This window comes from Impatiens glandulifera, chromosome 7, assembly GCF_907164915.1.
Source record: "Impatiens glandulifera chromosome 7, dImpGla2.1, whole genome shotgun sequence".
NCBI classification, from domain to species: Eukaryota; Viridiplantae; Streptophyta; class Magnoliopsida; order Ericales; family Balsaminaceae; genus Impatiens; species Impatiens glandulifera.
This window is the reverse complement of record NC_061868.1, coordinates 48,924,249-48,948,455: the sequence shown is the minus strand read 5'-3', so window position 1 is coordinate 48,948,455 and position 24,207 is coordinate 48,924,249. Positions and strand designations below refer to the sequence as shown.

Sequence of the window (24,207 nt, the reverse complement as noted above, 5' to 3'; positions counted from 1 at the left end):
AAATATATTATTATTTTTTATTTCAAAAATATTTTTCAAATAAAAACCTATAATATATTTAAAGTTTTTTTTATTTGTACCAAAATAAAAAACAATAATATATTTAAAGTTTTTTAATTTCGAAAATATTTTTCAAATATAAAACAATAATATATTTGAAGTTTTTTTACTTCGAAAATATTTTCTTTTTATATATATATTATTTGATTTTTTTTATTTATTTAAAAATATAAATAATAAAATTTCAAATATATTATTGTTTTTTTATTTCGAAAATATTTAAAGTTTTTATTCGAAAATATTTTTTTTTTAAATATATTATTTGGAAAATATTTTCTTATTTATTTATTTGAAAATAAAAATAATAAAATAAAAATATTTTCCTAATAAAATAACATTTAAAAAATATTATTTGAAAATTTCAAATATATTAATTCATGATTTAAATCAAAATATAAACTGTACATGATAAACACCAGAAAAAAACTGATTATGATCATACACAACTAAAGAAATACGAAATTAAGTTACCTTATTACAAAGAATAACCTTCACGGACAGAAAAAAAAAACGACGACAATTTTTGTGTTAATAAAATAATAAATTCACTTCAAGATTTTACTTTTAAAATTATATATATATATATATCATATTTTTTTTTAAATGAATTAAAAATAGAGAAACTAAACTAACATATAATAAAACTAATAAAATATGAAAATGCAAGTATTAAAAATGTAACTGTATTCAAATTTCTTCAAGATTTAAACAACTCAATAATTAATACTAATTTCAATTACAAATGTCTAGTGTTGTTCTGGTTGATTCATCTTTATGTTTATTTGTGTTCTTGGTACTTTGGATGGAATTGCAGAGTTGTAATTTAATGCAAAATTTTTGTTTTCATCTCAATTTTAAAATGTGAAAACATGTTAAACATGTAAAAAATGTGTTGAAAGTGTAAAAAATGTGTTATACGTCCATAAACGTATTAAACGTATCAAAAACGTGTGAAATGAATTAAAACGAATTAAAACGAGTTACATATTTATTAAAACTAAAAACTTATTAAACGAGTCAAAACATATTAAATGAATAAAATATTTTGCGTAGTGAAACGCATTTTAAAGACTTTGTTATTAGTTCAGTAATTATTTATCCATTTCAAAAATATTGAAGTATTCTGTCTATATTTTAAATATTAATTATTTAAAATAATATTATTTTACATATTATTTATTTATTTTATTGTAAAACATGCATTTAACTGTGAATCCAAATTTAAACATGGGTTTAATTTGATAATTTATTTATAAGAATGTGCGGCTACAGACAAATCTAAAAAAGGTACACAATTAGCAAGTAGGTTCAAGAGTAATCTCTTGATACAGTTAGCTTCAATGGGTTGCTCAAAATCACCTCTGAAGCTCGTTAAAGTCGGTCTAACCTCGAGCCAAACAAATAATAACCCCATTTTCTTTAATTTATCAAATATTATCCGAACGTTTATGGGCTATTTGATCTTAAAAGGATTTTGGGAGAATAATCACAAATTTTTTTTCTAAGCCATGCTAAAACGAGGAATTTTATTTATTTATTATTATTTCTTTTTATTTAAGCTTGAATATAGTTGTTATTGCTATCATATGGAAAATTTGGGTAAGTTTCTCACTTAGGATTATCTATACTCAATTAAATTTACAAAAAAAATACAATAGTTTCGGATGATTTGGTGGCCTCATGAATTGAATTGTGTCAGCCATTTAAAATTTTCTCAGTCATATTTAACTATGCTCCCCTATATAGAATAGTAATAATCAAGTTTGTTATTATTTATATTTTTGTGTATATATATATTTAAAATAAAATAAAATTAACCAATATACTACATGATTGATTTTTAGAGTTCTAAATATATTTTTTTTAAATAAACTAAAGAGTTGTAAAAATTTATAAGCAAACTATGAAGAATTTGTAACTACGGGAGTAGAGCCTTAATCCTTACTCCCTCATTTTTGCAATTTTGTTAAATTTTAGGTACAAATGATTACTAATTGAATTGGTTAGACTATTTTTATTAAAAACCTTAAAGTTGGAAGTTCGAGACTTTCGTACCTGTTTACTTATAAAAATTGGGATTGGTATTTATAAATTTTGAACGAAAATAAATAAAAGATATGTACAAATCTATAAATAAAATAAAGATTTTTAACTGCTAATATTTAAACCTTAATTCTTATAATTATTATCTCCTCGTTATAAAAAAATCTGAGTGAATTTGACGTATAAATATTTGTTAGTTCAATTCAAGAATTGGGTTGCCCTATTCCCATGTAAAAAAAAGTGATTTTTTTTTTTAACTACCCTATTTTAAGTTTAAATTGATTTTTAGTAAAATAAGAACTCATAAACACCACATCTTAATAAATTTAACTAAGAATCTTATTTTTTCTATTAAATAGACTGCTATGATATGTGAGCTGCCCTAGTTTGTCAGGACCGGATTCTAAGAACATTAATTTACATGTCATTTTTAATATTAGTCATGTTTTAAGTTTAAGTCACTTATTAACAATAACCAATGTAAACACAAATTGATCCATATATATGATATCTATTTTCATCTTCACTATTGTTATTGTTTGAATTTGTTTTTAATATTTGATAAACTAATATATAGATTGGGAATTTGGACAGTAAAATATATATCAATTTGAATTGACAATGGTATTACTAAGTTTTGATGTTAGTCAATAAAAATAATATATATTAAATGAAGTTATTGCATTTTAATAGTTTTACTCTTTTACTTAGCATAAACATTGTTTTTATTTGTATAATTATTATTTTTATTAAATATTATCCATTGTAGTTGTGACAATTATATAATTTTTTTAAAAATTAAATATTAGGCAGTTGTTATTATAAAAGTAAAGGGTAATCAATTATATATATAAATGTGTTCAAATGTTGATTTGCGTATGTATATAGCATACTTGGTCGGGAACGAAACTCAATGGCGTTTTTTAGAGTGAGATGCAAAGTTGATAAAGTTTGGAGAAGCATTATTTTTTATTGCAATACCCTCTTTCGTATTTGGAGGCGGATACTCAAGAATGAAGAAAATAGGAGTTTATGTCAAAATAAGAGCATTGATTATAATGAAGTCACTCATCTTTGCGATTTCAATACGAGATGAAAACTCATGGTTGCTTGGTTGTTCGACTGTTTGATTTTTTGATCGTTATACTCATGTTTATTTATTCAGTGTGTGAGAATTTTATTTTTGTCAATTCCGTTTGTTAAGACAAATGTTTGTTTTATCTTAATACTAAATTCATGTAGGTTTTTTCTCTCCTTTAATGAAATGACGTAAGTTGTTTTAGGAAAAAAAAAAGTAGTTTAAGCGATAAAAGGCGTATTTAAGAGACCAAATGTTATGAATTTGATTTATTAAAAAAATATTAAATTAAAGTAAAAAAAATAATCTATCTTTCTAAATATAAAAAATATAAAATATATAGAAAAAAATGCAATAAAAATAAACACTTCATTTATTATACATCATCCACCTACAAGCATGTGGGGAATTGTATGTTCAGCCACTCACTCTCCATTATTAATTAACAAATTAATTATTACTATACTTAAAATAAAAGTATAATTTAGTATTATATAAATTAAAAATAGGGTACTAAAAAAAATGAAACACCTGTGTTAAAACAATAGCAATATTTTAATGTTACAATTATCTTATAGAATGCAATACAAATATCTGAAAAGTTTAAAATATGATAATATGGATTATAGTGATGTTTCATGTCTAATGTGAAAACTAGCTTAGTACCAATATACAAATTTTAATAGGATTTAAATGTTGCTGTCCAATGTAAAAATGACAATGGCTATTAATATAATGTAACCCATCATACACAAATTTGAATAATATTATATATTTTTAATATACTTTATTAACTCAACAACAATAATTATCTAAAAATATATATTATATTTAATTTATGCAATAATTTTAATCACATAACTACTTTAGATTATAATTAAATTTTACTTATCCAAAACAAACAAATAAACTCACTTTAAAATGACATCTTAAATGATCAATTATGATATAAAATAAAAGAACTCACACAAGGACTATTTCTTATTAATATTAAGATGTACTTTTTATTCTTAATATGTAATTATGGTTTATTAATATTGATCACATCAAATAAATATTCTGTTTAATCATATGTGTTAGTTGCAAACAACATAATTATATGCACCAACCATTTACACACAACTAATATTAATATCTTGAGGATAATTAATTAACTTCAATATATTTGTATATATAATTATACATATACTAGCATGTTTGGTATATTTTGGGTGACTAATTTTTTATTATTTGTGTAATTGAACTTAAATCATTTTCGTTTATATAATATTATATATATATACACCTTAAAAAAGAAAAACTTCTATTACAATTTTTGAGGTACACCGACAAAGACAAGAGAATGAAGCATAAGCATAGAAATAAATTTCTGCATGTCATTCAATGTATTTATTGAATATATATAATAATTAAACTTATATATATATATATTAAAAAAAAGACTAAATAAAGGAAAGAAGAAAAATATTTAGAGTGGATGGGGTTGGGTCATGCAAAACCATATTTATGTGATCCACCAAATGCAATAATTGACCAAAAGGTTGTTACATGAAACAAAATTTTCATCATATGGGTTGGAATATTATAATTATTTTAATAAATCAACATACACAAGTAACACAACCATCCTAATACCCAGCCAAAAAACAAATATTTTTATTTTTTATTATGTTTAAATTGAAAATATATAATAATTTTGTATTTAAATTAGTAAAAATAAGTATAATTTAAAATATATATATATATATATATATATATATATATATATATATATATATATATATATATATATATATATATATATATATATTTAAGTGGCCCAGAGGTACTAGTTAAAGGACCAAAAAAAAAAGTCATAAATAAATTTTAAAAAATTAAACACATAGTCCCTACTATTTATAGACTTGTAACTGTTTATTAAATAAATTAATTAGTATTATAAAAGATTATACATATGCTAAATAAGTAATATCTCTAATTAAGATGAGATCTAGTACTACTGTGCATGGTGACGTAGACCATTATTAGGATACGATTTTTGTTGACATTTAGGTTTTACTTATTTTAATTAACTATCATCCACACCATTGACATCTGGTTAATTTTAATATTTATTTAAAGAAAGGATGAACCTTTTATTAATAAACAAATAAAAATTATTATTTTAAAGATAATTTTTTAAGTAAGACTAAAATCAACAAACAAATGGAAGGGTAATTAATTAGCCTTAAATTTTTAATTTTAAACTTCTCTTCAACTTCAAAAATTTTAAAATAAATTTAACTTTGTGTCTGTCATTTAGATATGTTTTATTTATCAAACAAAAATAAATTTATTTAAAAATAATAATATATAATTTAAAATTTTTTAAAAATAAAAATTATCTTCTCTTTTGTTTAACAATCAAATTATATTTTGATTTAGTAAATATTTCAATTATCTATAAAATCATGTAAATATCTTATTTTTATAACCCTGCTCATGTATACAAAATATCCCACTTTAAAATATATATTTATATATTTAATAAAATTATCAAAGAGAGGAAGACACTAATCAACTTTATGAGTTGATTTTTTTAATTTCAACTATATAACCAAATCGTTAGTAAAAATAGTAAAATAATACCATAACTTACCAAGTTAGTATAAGTGTTAAAAATTAGGAGTTTATTTATTCTCAGTTGAATTTAAAATCATAATTTTGGGACATATTAATTTTCAGCATTATTTTAAAATTTTGTTTTTATCATTATATATTAATATTTTTAATTTTATAAATATTTTTACTAACAAATATTTAATTATTATAATATTTTGTAAATTAATTAATATTTATTTTGATTATGATATATATATATATATATATTCTACTTTTGAATAATATATATATTTTTAATTTGATGAAGTAATTAAAGTGACTAAAGTTCAATTTTCACAATTAAAAATATTATAATATAACTTTTTACCAACTAGAAATACACTTTAATATAAGAAATTGAGGTGGGTGAATAAAATAAATAAATAAAATATATTATTTTATTGAAAAAACAATAAATTTATTCTAAGAAAGAAAAAAAGAATTGCTTATTTGAGAGGGCAAAACCAGCAACTTGTCCTATATGGGGTTGGCTTCATAGTCAATATCACACTTAATAAACGGAACCAAAACCACAGACTTTCTTTCTCTGTCTCATTCATCATTCATCATTCAAGCAATTTGCTATGATGAGGAAGATTCCTCGTCGAAGAGAAGATTATCTATCTATCTGGGTTAATTATTACCCTTTTTGAACAAACCAAAATAGATCAAATGCAAACTCATGATGATTCACCGTTCATCCATCTTCAACAGAAGTAGAACCCAAAGAGGTATGTATCTATGTAGACTCCCTTCAATTCAATTCTAGCAAGTTAGTTATAATTAAGCACATTTATGCCCGACCACCCATGTTCTCTCTATTTAATACGGGTATCTATCATGTAGCTAGCTAGTATAACTCTACATAGATCACTTCAGACTTGAAGATCGATCCTAAAATGGACAAGAGATTGCGTAAACACCCAGTAATCTGTGAACAAGATCAGTTCAATTGCATGATGGGGCTTATCAGTATGCTCGATTTCCGCCGCCAACGTCGTCTAAATCAGAACCTGCTTTCAACCCAGAAACGCCGCAACAGCGTCGTTAATAACAAGGATGGTTTCACTCGTAAGGATGTCAATAACTGTTATGGGTGGAGTTTTTTTTAGGGTTCTTTAATGAATTGAAGTTTTGCTTTCATTGTTTCAGGAGGAGGAGACTTGAAGAGTAAAGTTTATTTGCCAAACCCTTGTGTAAAATCGGATCAAGTGGAGGAATCAGTCAAGACAAAGAAGAAGGTAAGAAGGGCTTCTCGTGGAGGAGATGATCTCGAGTTACCGGTTTATCAATGCAGAGACGAGGCAACTCATAATTCTACCGAAAAATTCTCGAAAGCAGTAGAGGTTCTAAACTGGAACAAAGAGTTATGTCTTAAGCTACTCCAAGATCCAAACTCACCCAATTTGCAGGATTTACAAACAAAAGCAGGAATCGAGGAGGTGGAGGAAGAGAAGAAGATTAAGTATGACAATCTCTTGAAGAAGATTAAGAATGATAAACATGAACATAACAGTGCAGTTGTGGTTATGAAGCCAAGGCCAAGAACTGTGGCTATTTCAGAAGATGTATCATGTAACTGCTCTATCAACACTCACCATAGCTTGCGTAAAGGACAGCAATCTTCTAAACCGGTTACATTCTCGAAAAGTATCAAGAAAAAATGCAGTAAAGAGGAGGAGACTTGGAAGACTGCCATTAGAATGGAAGATAAATCAAATTCCACTATTGAGAAGAATAAGAAGAAGACAGAAAATGCATGTCAGGTTCTTTCAATTGTCAATGATTCCAAACAAAAACAATTTGACATATATTTGGAGGCCAAAAGGCACATGTCTCAGAGACTAAGGAATTTGGTCCAAGATGGCGCCTCTTCAAGCCAAGAACAGCCGAAAACCCTAAGGAGGATACTCTCTCTGCCCAAACAGGAATCCCCCACTTATCATCATCCTCCCAAAGAACAAAAATTAGAAGATCCCACCAAAACTGCTGCTGCTGATGATCAGTTAGGAGTGTCGGATACAGACAAGGAGAAGAGGATTGTGAACGAAAATGGCAGTTCAAGTAGCAGCTGCAAGTTAAGCTCAGGAATGGGGAAACGAGAATCTGAAGAATGGGCAAGTGGTGGTAGGGAAGAGCATCCAAGTCCAGTTTCTATTCTTGAGCCATTCTTCACTGACTATCTCAGTAGCCCCTCTACTCCTGGATCTCAATCGGGTACACTTCAATTTTTGTTCTTGTTTATTGAAACTTTACCATTCCATCAAATTCAGTTAAATTAAGCTAGAAAATATGGAGATAACTTTAACTATCCCTGTAAATTAATCAAATTATGTTCCTACAAGTAGTAAAATAGTATTCAATTTTGATCAAATCAACTTATAAATAATTTACTAATTTGGCACATAATGATTTGAATTTCTGCAGCTAATTCTTCCATGCTGTTACTGCCTCATCGCCTCGACTTTGAAGAATACTCTAGTGCTACTATCCTTTCATCTCCAGCTCCGAGTGGCATTCTAGGAACATGTTTGGATGACTATGAAGATGACGATGGTGGTGGCGAATCTGATAGGATCTCCAAGTATGTTAAATCAGTTCTGCGATCTTGCCCAATGAACTGGGAAGATATCTTCTTGAAAATGGACATGTCAGGAAATGTGTTGGACCAAATGTTCTTCGATGAATTGGAACTTTGTCCTACAGATTCTTATTGGAAACACAAGGTCCTGTTTGATTGTACAAATGAAGCTTTCTTGGATACATGTCGATCCCATTTCAGCTCACTTGCATGGCTTTCGGGATTTAACAAAGATTTGTTTGTTGTTGATCGTGAGGTTGTCGAAAGAGTAAACAGGTACTTTGTTCATCACCCAATGCCACAGACTTTGCAAGATCTTGTCACGGACGATGTGATGAAGACGTGGAAATGGATGGATCTTGGCTTCGATATTGACTGTGTTGCGTTTCGGATAGCTGATTTTATTCTCGCTGACTTGATATTCGATATAATTTAACTGAGTTTTTCGAAGATTGAATAAATTTATTTGATTTTGTACTGAATTATTGTTGTTGTTATTATTATACAGTATTACTAAGTACTCTCCTAAGAGAAAAATATGAATAGCAAATAGTTTTTCTTTTTAATTGAGTTGAGAGTTTAGTTAAATTAACATTTGCATGGATAAAAAATATATAAAATATATATTATTTAAATTTAATTAATTTAAAATTAGTTTTAGTTTGTAAAAATTAAGTATAATACATATATTTTATTCCTTCGGCACACATTTAACCATCCCTCAATTGACCATCATATTGTGACTTACACTTCTTCATATGTATTTTGTATCTCCTCTCGGTAAACCACCCACCAATCTTAGTCGACATCAATTGATGTCACACCCTTTATATCTCGTCAAAGTCAATCACTATCCCTCCAATTGATTCTCATCTTGTGACTCACACTTTTTCATATGCTTCTTTATCTCTCGACAAACCACCACTGACCATAATCTTGTGACTCACACATTTTCATATGCCTCTATCTCTCGACAAACCACCCACCAATCTTAGTCAACATCTCTTTCACTCTCACTTCAACAAATCAACAACCAATCCCCAATTGATCACATACCTCTTATCCAACGTCAAACCAACCACTAACCACCACCCGACATTCATCTCGTGACCTCACACTTTCAAATGTTCATCAAACCAACCATTAATTTCAATCTTACACTCGACAAACCACCCACAGCCCGACCTTCATATCGTGACCTCACACTTTTAAATACTCGTCAAACCAACCACTAATTCCTCACACTCGACGAATCGCCCACCACCCGAACTCCATCTTGTGACCTAACACTTCCAAATGCTCATTATACCAACCATTAATTCTGACCTCACACTCGACAAAGCACCCATCACTCGACCTTCATCTCGTGACCTCAAACTTTCAAATTTTCACCAAATTAACCACTAATTTCGACCTCACACTTTCAGATGCCTATCATTTGCTTAAAAGTTAGACCACCATATATTATAGTCAATAATACATTCTTAAAAATATAAATTTGTATGTTTTAGGATTCAAACCTCAATCTTAAGCATGAAATATGAACACTTAAACCGTTAGACCACTTATGATTGTTGAAATAATTTTATTATTTTGGGTATGTATATATATTTTGTATTTAATATTTATTATCAATTAATTAATTTTTATATTAACATAAAAAATATTTATACTCATAAAAAAATATTATAAATATATATAGAAAAAATATATAATAAAAGATAAAATGTATTTATATAAAATTAATGATGAAAAATAATATAATATATATAAGGTAACCAATAAATATAAATGATGAAATTGTGCATTTATAACAAAAAAAAAAATTATATATATATATTTATATATATATATATAAATAAAATATATATATATATAAATAAAATATATATATATATATAAATAAAATAAATATAAAAAATTATGAAGGTAATTGCATTTATAACTCAATAAAATAAAATTTATATCTTGAATTAATATAGATACTTTTTTATATGATATATGGTAAGGAAATATATTATATATATATATAAATATGATAATGGAAAACAAAATTTAATTAAAAAAGAGAGAGTAGGAGAGAGGAGAAAAAACACATGACGATGTAGATTAATGTAGTGCTTGTTGATTTTAAACATTATTATATATACATTAATAATGACATTATTTTGGAAAATGATCCAAATTTGATAAAATTTGCAAAAATGATTATTTCGGACGAAAATACCCCTTTACGGGACGCGAAATGACTGCCCGATAATGCTTGTAAATATGTCCTCGCATGCATCTCGTGACGCAAAGGAGTATTTTCATCTTTAAACAAATCGAAAAAATCATTTTTATAACTTTATCCAGACTTCATTTTAAAAATAATAATAATAATAATTGTAATTATTAGAGTCATTTTATCAAATTTTTCGAGTTTATGTGATCATGGGCTTATATTTATTTAATCTTGTAAGCTAAAAGTTTTTCAAAAGTTATTAAAATATTGGGCCGCTAACTGATATGGTCAAATTCGGCTGGTTGCCTTTATTTTATTTTATTTTATTTTGTATTCTTGGGAGTCGCCGACCGTGTTAGAACCGGCGATATATTCCCGCCAAACGCCTCAAAAGCCCTAATTCTCTTGTATTCATATCGCACCTCTTTCTCTCGACCGCGACGCCACCCAAAAAATGGATGCCCAGGCCGTGAAATCGAACTTAGTCCTAATTCTAGACTTCGGTTCACAGTACACCCACCTCATTACTCGCCGGATTAGAAGCCTATCTGTATTTTCTCTCTGCATTTCCGGCACCTCCTCTCTTAAAGCCATAACCGACCTCAATCCTCGTGTAATCATTCTCTCCGGCGGCCCTCATTCCGTCCACACCTCAAAAGCTCCCTGCTTTCCTGAAGGGTTCGTCGAATACGTGGAGTCTAATGGCATATTTGTTCTGGGTATATGCTACGGCCTTCAGTTGATTGTTCAGAAGCTGGGTGGAGAGGTTAAAGTTGGGGAGAAGCAAGAGTATGGGAGGATGGAAATTAAGGTTGAGAGATCAAGCAGCCTGTTTGGTTCTAAAAGTATTGGTGATAAGCAGGTTGTTTGGATGAGCCATGGCGATGAGGCTGTTAGATTGCCAGATGGGTTTGAAGTCGTGGCAAGAAGCTTGCAGGGATCTGTTGCAGCCGTGGAGAATCCGGCAAGGAAATTTTATGGACTTCAGTATCATCCTGAGGTAATTAATTAGATGCTCTTCTGTTTACAATCTGTAAAGATGATTGCATGTGATGTGTCCTATATAATGACATCAATGTTTCTGCAGGTGACTCATTCGCCTGAAGGAATGGAAACATTGAAATACTTCCTTTTTGATGTTTGTGGAGTGGCTGCAGATTGGAAAATGGAAGATATTCTAGAAGAAGAAATAAAGATTATCAATGACATGCTTGGTCCAGAAGATCATGTTATTTGCGCTTTATCTGGTGGTGTGGATTCAACTGTAGCTGCTACTCTTGTTCATAAAGCCATTGGAGATAGGCTTCACTGCATATTTGTAGACAATGGTTTATTGAGGTATAAGGAGCAAGAGCGTGTGATGGAAACTTTCCAAACCGATCTTCATTTGCCTGTAACCTGCGTCGATGCAACCGAGCAATTCCTAAGTCATCTGAAAGGCGTGGTTGATCCAGAGGCGAAGAGGAAAATAATAGGAAGAGAATTCATCGTCACATTTGATGAATTTGCAAAGGATCTTGAGCAGAAGTTGGGAAGAAGACCGGCTTATTTAGTTCAAGGAACATTATACCCAGATGTGATTGAATCGTGCCCACCTCCAGGAAGCGGAAAAACTCATTCTCATATGATCAAGAGCCATCATAATGTTGGAGGGTTACCCAAGGATATGAAACTAAAGCTGATTGAACCGCTTAAGCTCTTGTTTAAGGATGAGGTGTTTGCTTAAACTAGTGCTTTCTTGCTTTTCTTAACTTTATGTAAACGTGTTTTTCTTTTCTTGTTGAAGGTCCGTTCATTGGGGAAGATTTTGAATGTTCCAGAGGCATTTTTGAAGCGACACCCATTTCCCGGACCTGGATTAGCAGTAAGAGTTCTTGGCGATGTAACTGAAGGGAATGCTTTGGAAATACTAAGACAGGTGAATCATGGTTTGTTTGTTTGTTGGATTTCGGGATGAATCTAATGATAATATGGATTGTCTTTTTTTCAGGTGGATGAGATATTTATTCAGTCTATAAAAGAAGCAGGGCTTTATGATTCGATATGGCAAGCTTTTGCGGTTTTCTTACCAATAAGATCAGTTGGGGTGCAAGGAGATCAAAGGACACATTCTCATGTGGTGGCTCTGAGAGCAGTTACAAGTCAAGATGGAATGACTGCAGACTGGTAATTGTTTATTGGCAAGAATTTGTATTTTTCAATATGGAAAATAACTGCTATTTCTTCTTCTCCAGGTATAACTTTGAGCACAAGTTCCTGGATAATGTTTCGAGAAAGATATGCAATAGCGTTCGTGGAGTTAATCGGGTCGTGCAAGATATTACTTCAAAGCCTCCATCCACTATTGAGTGGGAATGATGCATGCTTTTATTTGACCATGATTATGTTCTTTATTCATAACATTATTGGTGAGAATTGAACCTTTTGAAGTTTAGATTTCTTGAGTTAGATTATTTTCATTTGAATTTTAATTGAAGTACCTAATGAATTAAAATTTTAAAATATGATACTTGTTTAGTCTATCTATAACTTTCAACTTCTAGAAAAAATATGAAATATCATTGTCATAGCCAATGTAGCTTTCGCCTTTCTAAATTATGCAAAATCATTGTCAAATTCAATGCATCTTTCTCAATCTGAAATTGGGTCAAATAATTCCAGCTCTTTCAATAAAACAAATTTTTATTATTTAATTTTAACAATAACTTTTATTTTCTTTTCAAATGTCCAACTTTTCAATAGACAAAATAAACAAAGGACAAAATCTCATTATCCCACTTATTGATTTGGGTTGCAATTATTTTAGTCCAAATTTAACTATAATTTTTTTTTTGCTTTAAACCTAAATTTGGATAATTTGTCTAAGACAAAAGAAGCCCACTATCTTGGAAGTGTATATTTATTTCTATTTTTACATTGAGCTCTTAAATGCATTAGTATTAGGGATTAGGGTTTATTCACAATAGTGTAACACACAAATAGATCCATTTTTAGTCAAAAACACTAAATTATTAATCTCTCCTAACTAGGGTTTATTTAGTAGAAAAAGCTCAACATTATTATTGTAACAAGGAATTACATGCAGAAGGTAACTAACAAGATAAACAAATCTAAGAGTTGTAATTAGCTAGTGATGATCTTCATCTCTTCCATACAACTCTCTGAAGTACTTCTGTCACCATTCCTGCTGAACCAGCCATAGATCCTTTAAACTACAAACAAAAAACACGAAAAATTGTTCGAATTTCAAACATGGATAACAATGAAGTTATGTTAATAGTAACAAGTAAACAAACCTTGGAAATGATGGTCATGGACAATAAACCGTCGGTATTACTAGATTGAACTGAACGAGAATCCAAATGGAGACGCCCCATCGCATCCATAATCTCGACGAACAAAGATTCCCTCCACACGCATCTTATCTCAATCACCACATCCTTCTTCTCCTCTTCCACGGTTACCTTTACTTTATCGCTTGAACAATTTTCAAACGTTGTTTCTGTTATAGCCCCGAGTTTCCTTTTGTTGTTTTCGTAGTTGTCGGATGTATTCTCTGAGGTTTCACTGTGCTTCCTTTTTGTCCTAGATTCTAATCCCTCCACCCTTTTCTCGAGTTCTTTTAGATACCCGATAGTGTTATCGAGTATAGAAACTTTGTCAACTTTGCTTGTAGATGGGATCAATGATTCAAGAACAGAGAATCTTTCGTTTATTCTTTCTCTTCTTCTCCTTTCGGATAATGTATGGCTAGAATTGTTTTCATTGTTTTTCTTCGACGACATTTGTGGCACGTCCATTAGAATTTTCTTCAATACTCTTTGGGAAACTCCGGTTCGAGGTATATGATCTGGCTGGAGTAGTTTGTTCCATCCGACGAAACTAGATTCTTGATTTTTAAGTTTTCTAAAACGACGAGAGCTATTCAACAAGGACGCAACGACACCTTTGTAGTGGTTATCTTGGCGAGTTTCGATAAGATCTAGTTCGTCGATTTCGTTGATTGAATAACAACTGAAGTCGTTTGTGTTCTTCAAACCGTGAGATATGCACTCGCTCGAACTCGTAACGTTGTGCATGCAATTGCTGATTTCTTCTTCAACTATGAACGAGCGGTCCATTGCTAGATCACAGCAGTCCGATGGAAATCCATCGCTATCAACTATCATCATCATGTCTTCATTTCTTCCAACATTTCTAGAAGGATAATTGTTCAAGAAGGCTGTTTTAACATGTTCAATCAGACTGGAATCTTCTTGAACCTACAAAATTATTAAAAAAAAAAAATACCCAGATGAAGAACTCGACTAATTACAAGGAATCTAGTTCAAAGAACTTGCTCTTACCATCTCGGTTACGCCCAGCTCAATGACACCTCCCAAATATGGAAAACACACCACAGTCTATACACATTCAAAACATGTTTAAAACAATCATGAATATTGTCTGTCATTTGTCGCATGAAATTAGGATTAGGATGAATTCAAGATCTCGTATATATACATACCTGAATAGACGCACTCTGCCAAAGATCGAAAAATCAAAAAAGGTTCAGAACTTCAGATTAAAGATGGTACAAGATATTAAAATTATAAACGAAAGATTGCATATTTAGCTACCTTAGCCAACAGAGATCGACCGAATATTTTGCTGTCAGCAGAATGAGCATTGCACAGCCAAATGGGCTGACCGTTGGCAAATGTACTTCCCGGCAACCTGGGAAGAATTAACGGTCAGAACAAAACAAGTAAAAAGAAAAGAAAAAAGAAGGAAGATTAAGAAATCGTACTCTTGACCGATGTTGAAGACGAAGGACATGCAAACGAGGTAATACCACTCTGTATCGGTGAGATCTTCAGGTGATAAGGCGGCTGTCGGTCTTTTGGTTTGTGGGTTGGTCTCATTTGCTGATAGAGATTGGAAAAGTTCTTTCAATTGTTCACTTCTCAATAAACCCATATGATCTGTGTTAAAGTCTACAGCTTGAACTGTTTTCCTCGTTTTAATGTCTCCATTGTAATACCCTTCTCTCCATTCTAATACTCTGTCATTATAAACAAACACATCTATAAAAAGATCCCCAAAACAGAACTGAAATCTTAATCAATGATGTTGAATTTGAATAATACCCTTCGTTGTTTGAAGACGGCGAAATCGACCAGAAAATAGCATAGCTCCACCGAATGCTTCTAACAGCTATAGCAAGCTGTGTTTTAAGATTCTCCGGCAACATTCCTTCCCGGATATCATCTCCGGCAGCCATTAGTAGTAAGATTCTGTTTTTAAGACAGGTGAAAAAACCCACAACTTAATAAGTTCAGACCAAAAGAAGAAGAAGGGAAAAAGTTTCCATTTTTTCAGCTGACACTGTGTTAAAATTAATGGGTCTTCTTCTACTACTACAATCTTTTTGAAATTAATGGTGGAATGATGAAAGAGATAGAGTAATGATTTATGATGACTGTAAGATCAACTAATGAATGAAATGAGGAAAAAACTGAAACAATTAATTGCTCCTTTATGTACTTGTAAATATGAACAGATTGCTTTCACTAAAACAGACCGAATTCTTTAGCTGGGTGTTTGTATCGTTTACCGTTTACCAAGAAAGTATAGGAAAACATTCAGCCAAATGAATCAAAAACAAATCAATTATCTTTCATACATGTTGGAGAGAGACCGTACTGATGATGATGATGATGATGATCGATGAGAAAGGAAAATTAAATGAAAATTTGTCTTGTTGCTATGAATGAAGACAGGCTTTGATTGAAATCAATAATAGGACCTACCACTTACCACTGCAAGAAATTAAAATTGATGATCCATTTTTTGAAAGACTTTTGTCGAACAGTTGATGTGCAAAACCAACAAAAACAGAAGTCAGACAAGGTTGAGATTTCATTACATTAGATCAGATCATTAAACTCTTAGCAAAAACTTTTTAACTAATTTTTATTTAAAATATTCATGGGAAACGTGCTCGGGTATTTAATTAGATGACTCCACCGATTAAAAATATATATATATATATATATATTAAATTGAAATAGAATAAATACAGAATAAATACAATTCCAGTGACGTAAAAACACGGAAATGGAGGAGAGGAAACATGGGTAATTAATAAAATGATCAAATGATAAGATTCCTTCTCTCATTATCTTGGGGCTTCTTTGATTTGGGTTATTTGTGAGTTTTTATAGGATTTTTAAAAAATAATGCTGATTGATCTTGTGTTTGAAATGATAAATATTTTTAAATTAAACTTAAAAAGTAATAATATATATATTTTCTAATATTATAAACTAGTGTGATTCTTTATAACTATAATTTTTATTTTTATTTAAAATGTTTTTAGTGGGAATTAAGCAGTGATATTTGGTCTCTTATTATTATATTAATATATAATGATAAAATAAAAAATCAAATAGAGTGTATTTTAGTATTCTATTTAATGAATTAAAGTGACGTTATTAAATTATGTTTGATTATATGAAAAAATCCAACCGTAGAAGAGTTTTGTTTTGTAACTTTTAAAAAGCAAAAAATAGTTTATAAACAATGTTGATTTTGAGGATGTGTCTATTTTTTTTTTCAAAAACTTCAAAATATTAATATAAGAAAAGGATATGTTGAAAAATATTTACAAGAAAAGTGTAAGAATGATTTGGCATAGATGATTTGAGAGGATTGAAAATCTCCCTTCTTAAATTATCAATCTATGTCACATCATTTTCTACCATTTTTTATTCAATGTTTTTCTTTTCCCTTATAATTTATCTTTATATATAATTAAAAAATAAGAAATTAAATATAAAATATTAGTATTATAGTTAATGAATTAAATAACGTAATTAATTAGAAAATGATAGAATGATGTTTGATTGTTGTTATATATACTAACAAGTTCTTATAGTACTTTTTGTTTTTGTTTTTTATTTAGCTAAGATCAAACATCACTCAATCTATAACTAGAATACTAAAATATTTTTCACTTAAAAAAATATATATTTATTATTATATATTAAAAATAAATTATCCATATTTTAAGTCCTTTTAATACCAAAAAAAAAAAAAAAAAAACTTTAGAATCAAATCATCCTCAATCAACATTAGTTACAAAAGAACAAGTGGTTGAATTTATGAGAAGAAGTAAGATTTAATATAAGAATTTGTTTTATTTTTTTATTAAAATAATTTGATAAGTGTTTTTTATTTATTTTAAAAAAAGTTTTATGTATATTAAAAATGATGAAAATCGTTTGAACACAACGACAAAAACATAACATAAAAAAAAAAACTATAAAATAAAAAATATTAGTCAATAGGTTATGGAGCTCGTAAAATAATTTGATAAGTGTTAATTTTGATAAAGTGAATTTTATAATAAATATTAATATATAATAATATATATTTTTTAAAACAAAAAAGTTTTAATATTTTAGTTATCTGATGAGTAGATAGTGAATTAATTAGATAACATCTAATTACAAGATCAAATATACATTTTTCCCGTGATGCATGCAAAAGTAAATGGTCCATTAACAAACTGTAAGTAAATCATGAATATCATGGAAAAATAAAATCAGAACAAAAAGGACCACTTAGCTGTAAGTGATAAGAAATGTGTCTTAATCGATATAATAAAAGCTAGACTAGTTATTGATCTTGTTTGAAAGTAATGGGCAATTATTATTATTTATTTATTTTGATATATTAATAGAGAACTAGCTAGCAATATCTTATCCATATTTAAATCACATAGATTTCATACAATCATCGATATAATTGCATGCCTTTTTGGGTGCAAAAAATATACACAATAATATAATAATTTGCATGGGATATTTTCTATTATTTTATTTCATTTATTTTCCGCACTCATATAGAAATAATGATTAATATTTGTTGGTGAGTCTTTTCATGGTTGATTTTACTCTCTATTTATTCAGACTTCAGTGAAGATATTAAAGCTAGTCGGTGGGATGATGTTCTTGTCTCCTTAATGTTATACTTTTGGATGACATTAATATATGTGTTCAAGATAATTATAAATATATTTCAAACCATTTAATTCTAATAGTTTAAGAAAGGAAAAGAAAAAAGAAAAAAGAAAAAATAATAATTTAAAATAGATGTATTTTAATATTTTTATAATTATTTGAGTGACAATGAATATAAAAGAGACAGTGAAATGATTTTAATTAGTTGGTGTTATTTAAATAATTCAAACTGAACGTTTTAAAAGTTAAATAATTACAAGAGAAAACTTAATTGACAAAAAAAATTAATTTATAAGAGACAAGTAATATATTTATAAAAAAATAATATTAACAGTCAAAATAAAATAAATAAATACCATTGCCTCGTACAAATCTAAAAAATAGGTCAAGTTGTCAAGTTGAAATTATTCAAATAGTTGAGCTTGGTTTTCTGTGGAATAATTATATATATTTAAATTATTAATTAAGTTGATGACACTTAATTTGCACGCAATTAAGTTTCTAATGATGAAATAATTGCGCATTTAAAACATCAATAAACATCACGACAAAATTACTAGTCGTCCACGGTGAACCACGTCACCAAAGAGTCAAATGCCATTATTATATATATATATATATATATATATATATATATATATATATATATATATGGGGTTGACTCCAACTTGCATCTCAGATTTAACTTTCTATGTTCCGTTTTTTTTCCATAAAATTTCCACGATTATTAGAAGATGGAAACGCGTCATGCTCTCTCAATGCACACGCTTGCAAAGTGAGCCACCGAGTGCTTTCAATAGTTGTTGTAAGCCGTAGTCTGTTATTTTGTTTTTCATCTGAAGACTGTGCATTTAGTACTATGTCAATATGACAAGAATATTCATTAGATTATCAAGATATTCAACTACCATATTATGTGGTGAAATATTATATCCTATATGCATAACAAAAGAGCATCTATCCTCATCATTAACTCGCTTTCAATATTTAAATCCATCTATTGTAAATGTAGGTTTTTGGGGTTGCTTATGTTAAAACAAGAAACATGGGAAACAAAAAGCAGCATCTTTCAAATAAGAGTATTCTAACCAAGTAAAATTTTAAACCAATGACTTTGGACTCGTCGATTTTGATTTCCAAATTTGGTCGGCGGGTACTCATCCTTAATATGTTGATATGACCTCATCTTGATATAAGCTCGTCTAATTTCATCCCTTTGATTAAAAGGATATTTTCATATCGGAATACGTAATGTTGGATCAAGTTTAAGAGAATTTACATCAACATCAATTCTAGAAGATTTGTTAAATTCTTGAGTAGAGATATCAAATTCTTTATTTTAACTTGTTTATTAATATTAATTTATATTTTCTTATAAAATTTTAAAATAGTTTAAAATTAAGAAATATAAAACACTATTATTATTTTTATATTATTTACAAAATTTTATATATAAAATATAATAAATTAAAGGGTGAGGCCAGGGTTTGATCACCTGACCTCATATTCACATGAGGTAACATAACCAACTGGGCTAAGGCTCACATGTGAAACAAATATATAAAAAACTTTCTTTTAGGAATTTAATTTAGGTGGGACTGGAGCCCACTCTAGCCCATGGGTGGCTCCGCCCCTATATATATATATATATTTCTAATTAAAGTTTTTTTTATAACATCAAGCAAATAACTCTCGATAAAAAAAAACAAAATCTAAAAGAGGTGAAAAACCATTTTATCTTCTTGTTCTCTCCGGTGGCATTTTTGGTATCGAACACTTGTACATGAGTTAGTGTTATATTTGGTTTGTTTAGCTGAATTAAATTTGTCGTTTTGAATTTTTATAATTTAAATAATACTTACAATTTTTTGTGGATCATTTACTGCTCATATATGCCGATTGTTATATTCATATTTTCTCGAGTTTATCTTCATCCTTTTCAGCAACAAAGATGATGAAGCTGTCAGATCTAAAGTTATTTCTCATTTTTTTTTTCAATAATGAGTTATCCTCACATGTTTTTTTATAGACTTTTCATTATTTTAACCATATATGTAGATAATCAGTTATCACTTAATAGAACCATTTTCAAGGTTATTTACCAACCCACGGGCAAAGACAATTTTCACTACCGCCCATAATATTTGGTAGAGATTCTTTCGACACTACTAAATTGTTTTGTTCGACTTGCTCTACTTTCTCAATCATTCTTATGAAACTTAAATGAGTTTGTGTTTGAAGTCACCCTTAAAAATTGAAATATTATTTGATCGTCTTCATTGTAATTTTATATATTATTTAATGTCTAGATTATCATTTAACGTTTTGATTTTTTAGAAATTATATCCCATTATTAAATATAACTCCTCTTTCAATTAATGATAATTAACTTTATTAATATTTTCTAATTTTTTTTTTTTTATTAATTTGGCTTTATTGCATGGTGATTGTATATACAATAAATGGTCCTCTACCTATGTTAGGCTCTAGCTAACAATTTATTTTGATAGATATATGAATTTTATTTTATGATCTTATTTTTGTTATTAATATTTTTGTTCACTTTTAATTTGGATGCATCAATAACCTTGGAGCTATATTTATCGGTGTTTGTATCATTTGAATTAGTTAATTTATTTAAAATTTATGTATTTATTCCTATAATGGATTTAGGTTTATAATAAGTATATATATTTATAAATAGTGTATAACATATTAATCAAAGATTAACTTTTATGTGGGTGACTATATCTCTCTCTCTGCTTTAAAAGTACGTAGCTTTATTAAATCAAGTTTTCTTCCTTAATTATAGCCTAATTAAGTCTACTAAGATTCTTAAATTTTTTGTATTGGTCTTTCTGTTATATTAAATAAATTAAAATGAACTTTTATTTCAACTTGTTGTATTTATTCCTATATATATATATATATATATATATATATATATATATATTGATTGAGACTAATTAATTAATATATTAAGTTTATTAGATTAATTAATTAGTTATACACAAATCTCTTGACTGTAGGCCTTGTGTGTTATTAAATATTTCATTAGTTGATTATTAATCACAATCAAGCAAATAATTAAATATTTATAATTTGCCCACTTTTAAAATATAGACTGATTTAATTTACATATGTCCGCAAGGTATCTTTTTGTCTCCAAATCTTCTATTTTTTTATTAATATCATTCATCCTCTTCTTCTGTTTTTTATTATTAATTATATTAATTTTGTACAATACTGCAAAATTTGTAATTCTAGACATTAGTAGTTAAAGAATGACGTGGAATATCTTTTGATTACTTATTATCATTGATAATATATATAATATATACTTACTCGTGGTATATTTAATAACTTCACAATTTTTGGTAAAGTCACGTGACTTAAATATAAACTGCTACCTATTAATTAATTTAAATATCTACTGTCTTATCTAAAGGTGTAACTATTTTAGTATTTATAAGCTAGTCTGTTCCTATCAATTTACAATATTAGTTTCAAAATTTTATAAATTGTCAAACTCCTTACAATGTAAGTTAATATTTTTTGGTTGAATATATGTAAATTTCATGTTTATTATTTTAATTTAAACTCACGTTCATCTACTTATTTTATACATATTTTTTCTTGTAAATTTTTAAATGTGGCTTAATTTATTTTTTAAGCCTGCCCTACTCATAATTATTGAATTCGTCATCAGTTACAATAATTTACTTCTCATATATTATATTAATAAAGAAAATTTGCAAGATACACTTGGACAATAAATAAGTTTAATGTAAGATAATTTATGTATTTGTATAATTAAATTTTTTATTTGTAAAAGAAGGGTGGGTACTACGACGTCGTAGTCTTTGTTGACGCATTGTGGTTTGGTCTTTAGCTTTTGTTATTATTTTTTTGTAGCGTTTCGTTATGATTGGCCTCTTGAAATGATTTTTATTATTATTATTATTAATATTATGAAAAAAAGAGAATTGGATACTTCTTCTTCTTCATCTACTTACCAGTCAAATGTAGAAGGCGGTTAGTTCGAGGAGACAGTGATCGATCAGTCAGCGCCCATGCATGGCGGTTACCATCCGGTCTCCAATCATGTCCTTTTTATATTTTATAAATTATTATTTTATTTTATTTCAAATAAAAATAAAATCAATATTTGTTATTTAAAAGCTAATTTGAACTATTTGAAAAACTTCAGGGTTAAAACATGTTATTGTTTCCTACATAATTAGTTGATAAGTCTTTTTCATAGAGATTCTCTTTAATATCCAAAACCACTAATTTCTTACAAATAATTTAGTTTTCTAGTTCATTCTTAATTATAGTTATTTATAGGTTTGATATGTATACTTGTTATTATTAAAAAAATAAATTAAATTTATGGGTCTCAATCTAAATCATTAGCGGCACATAGAAGCGGAAAAAGAAATATTTTTTTCAATTTAATAGTTATATTTTGTGTTCTATTAAATAAATATAATAAATTTATATTATTTTTTAACAAAGTAACTGTAGTTTAGTTGGTTATATGTTATATTAATCTATAATTACTTAATTATTTTTTAAAAAAAATGCAAGATAAATTCTTTTATAAAAGACATCAATTTGGATTGAGTGTAGTATTAATATATATGATTCTATTTTTAAAATGTTATTTTCTTTATGTATTTTAACATCGATTTATAAGTTATAACTGATTTACGAACATTGTTACATTTGTTATAATATTATATAATAGTTTTTTTTATTAATACTAAAAATCAATTATATATCACCTTTTTTCACTTTAAATGAAAATTTATAGGTTTTTAAAAATAAATGAAGTGAAACCCCATTTTTTTTAAAAAATTGGCTGAATATGTGTTCTAATTTTGGATTAAATTAAAAAAATTAAATAATACAGATATAAAAAAAAATCTGAATAAATAAATATTTCAGAATATACCAGTCCAAAGAGCATTGATGGGTGTGAAGGCTATGTGTTTGTCCTATATATAATATTACTACCTAACAGTCTTAGGGTAGATATACAATCACAAAAACAATGAAAAAAAAAATGTAAAAAAAATTACTATTCCGTTTGTTTTTATTTATATATATTTATTTTTATTTATTTATTTAAAGTAATTAAAAACATAATTACTTATTCGTTTTATTCATAATTTTTTCAAACAAAAATTAAAACTCGATCCTCAAATTATTTTCAAATCATTTTCAATTTCAGTTCCTAGATCCCTTCTGATTTGAATTGACTAATAATGTTACGAACAAATAACATGAGACCTAACAAAAGTACGAAAAAAAACTTTTCTTAATAATGCTCATTAGTTAGAACATTTTTAGTGTGAATTGAACATTAAACTATTATGATTGATTTGAAACTCAGATAATCTTAATTATAAGATTATCTAAAGATTTAAAGAATGAAGAGAGTCACACTTATAAATTCACTCAACACCAAAATACAAATAATATAGAACTATTTAAAATTATCATTGGTGATTACTCATTTCTTTTTCGAAATCCCTAATTATATTCCATCATTGAAGATGTATGAATACAA

The 24,207-nt window shown here is 27.9% G+C and overlaps 3 protein-coding genes across 4 annotated transcripts; 2 read left to right on the top strand and 1 right to left on the bottom strand.

Annotated features, from left to right (window-relative positions):
• The first annotated feature begins 6,345 nt into the window (after positions 1 to 6,345).
• Positions 6,346 to 8,984, top strand: LOC124946126. Of its 2 annotated transcripts, none has more exons than XM_047486691.1 (4): positions 6,346 to 6,552; positions 6,701 to 6,892; positions 6,974 to 8,038; positions 8,249 to 8,984. In XM_047486691.1, exons 1-4 carry the CDS (start codon positions 6,504 to 6,506, stop codon positions 8,836 to 8,838), a joined length of 1,896 nt encoding a protein of 631 aa, XP_047342647.1. In that variant the 5' UTR covers positions 6,346 to 6,503; the 3' UTR covers positions 8,839 to 8,984. The 2 variants fall into 2 exon arrangements, with proteins under 2 accessions (XP_047342647.1, XP_047342648.1); XM_047486692.1 differs by having other exon boundaries at positions 6,371 to 6,552; positions 6,668 to 6,892.
• A 2,012-nt stretch (positions 8,985 to 10,996) lies between these two features.
• Positions 10,997 to 13,091, top strand: LOC124944933 (GMP synthase [glutamine-hydrolyzing]). Its single transcript, XM_047485280.1, has 5 exons — positions 10,997 to 11,626; positions 11,714 to 12,340; positions 12,413 to 12,544; positions 12,617 to 12,792; positions 12,861 to 13,091. The coding sequence occupies exons 1-5, from the start codon at positions 11,081 to 11,083 to the stop codon at positions 12,982 to 12,984; spliced, it is 1,605 nt and encodes a 534-aa protein (XP_047341236.1). The 5' UTR covers positions 10,997 to 11,080; the 3' UTR covers positions 12,985 to 13,091.
• Positions 13,092 to 13,507: 416 nt separating this feature from the next.
• Positions 13,508 to 16,209, bottom strand: LOC124944996 (transcription factor EGL1). The gene is made up of 7 exons (XM_047485354.1): positions 15,756 to 16,209; positions 15,416 to 15,670; positions 15,246 to 15,342; positions 15,134 to 15,148; positions 14,973 to 15,029; positions 13,923 to 14,888; positions 13,508 to 13,838 (listed from the first exon to the last, which is right to left on the bottom strand). Exons 1-7 carry the CDS (start codon positions 15,887 to 15,889, stop codon positions 13,767 to 13,769), a joined length of 1,596 nt encoding a protein of 531 aa, XP_047341310.1. The 5' UTR covers positions 15,890 to 16,209; the 3' UTR covers positions 13,508 to 13,766.
• Between the last annotated feature and the right edge of the window lie 7,998 nt (positions 16,210 to 24,207).

Excerpts from the sequence above, each read along its gene's own strand:
- LOC124946126 (XM_047486691.1), top strand. The coding sequence starts at position 6,504 with ATGATGATTCACCGTTCATCCATCTTCAACAGAAGTAGAACCCAAAGA. Across the intron at positions 6,893-6,973 it reads TAACAAGGATGGTTTCACTC|GAGGAGGAGACTTGAAGAGT; the intron begins GTAAGGATGTCA and ends TCATTGTTTCAG. Across the intron at positions 8,039-8,248 it reads TACTCCTGGATCTCAATCGG|CTAATTCTTCCATGCTGTTA; the intron begins GTACACTTCAAT and ends GAATTTCTGCAG.
- LOC124944933 (XM_047485280.1), top strand. The coding sequence starts at position 11,081 with ATGGATGCCCAGGCCGTGAAATCGAACTTAGTCCTAATTCTAGACTTC. Across the intron at positions 11,627-11,713 it reads GACTTCAGTATCATCCTGAG|GTGACTCATTCGCCTGAAGG; the intron begins GTAATTAATTAG and ends ATGTTTCTGCAG. Across the intron at positions 12,793-12,860 it reads GATGGAATGACTGCAGACTG|GTATAACTTTGAGCACAAGT; the intron begins GTAATTGTTTAT and ends CTTCTTCTCCAG.
- LOC124944996 (XM_047485354.1), bottom strand. The coding sequence starts at position 15,889 with ATGGCTGCCGGAGATGATATCCGGGAAGGAATGTTGCCGGAGAATCTT. Across the intron at positions 14,889-14,972 it reads AGCTGGGCGTAACCGAGATG|GTTCAAGAAGATTCCAGTCT; the intron begins GTAAGAGCAAGT and ends ATAATTTTGTAG. Across the intron at positions 13,839-13,922 it reads CCATGACCATCATTTCCAAG|TTTAAAGGATCTATGGCTGG; the intron begins GTTTGTTTACTT and ends TTTTGTTTGTAG.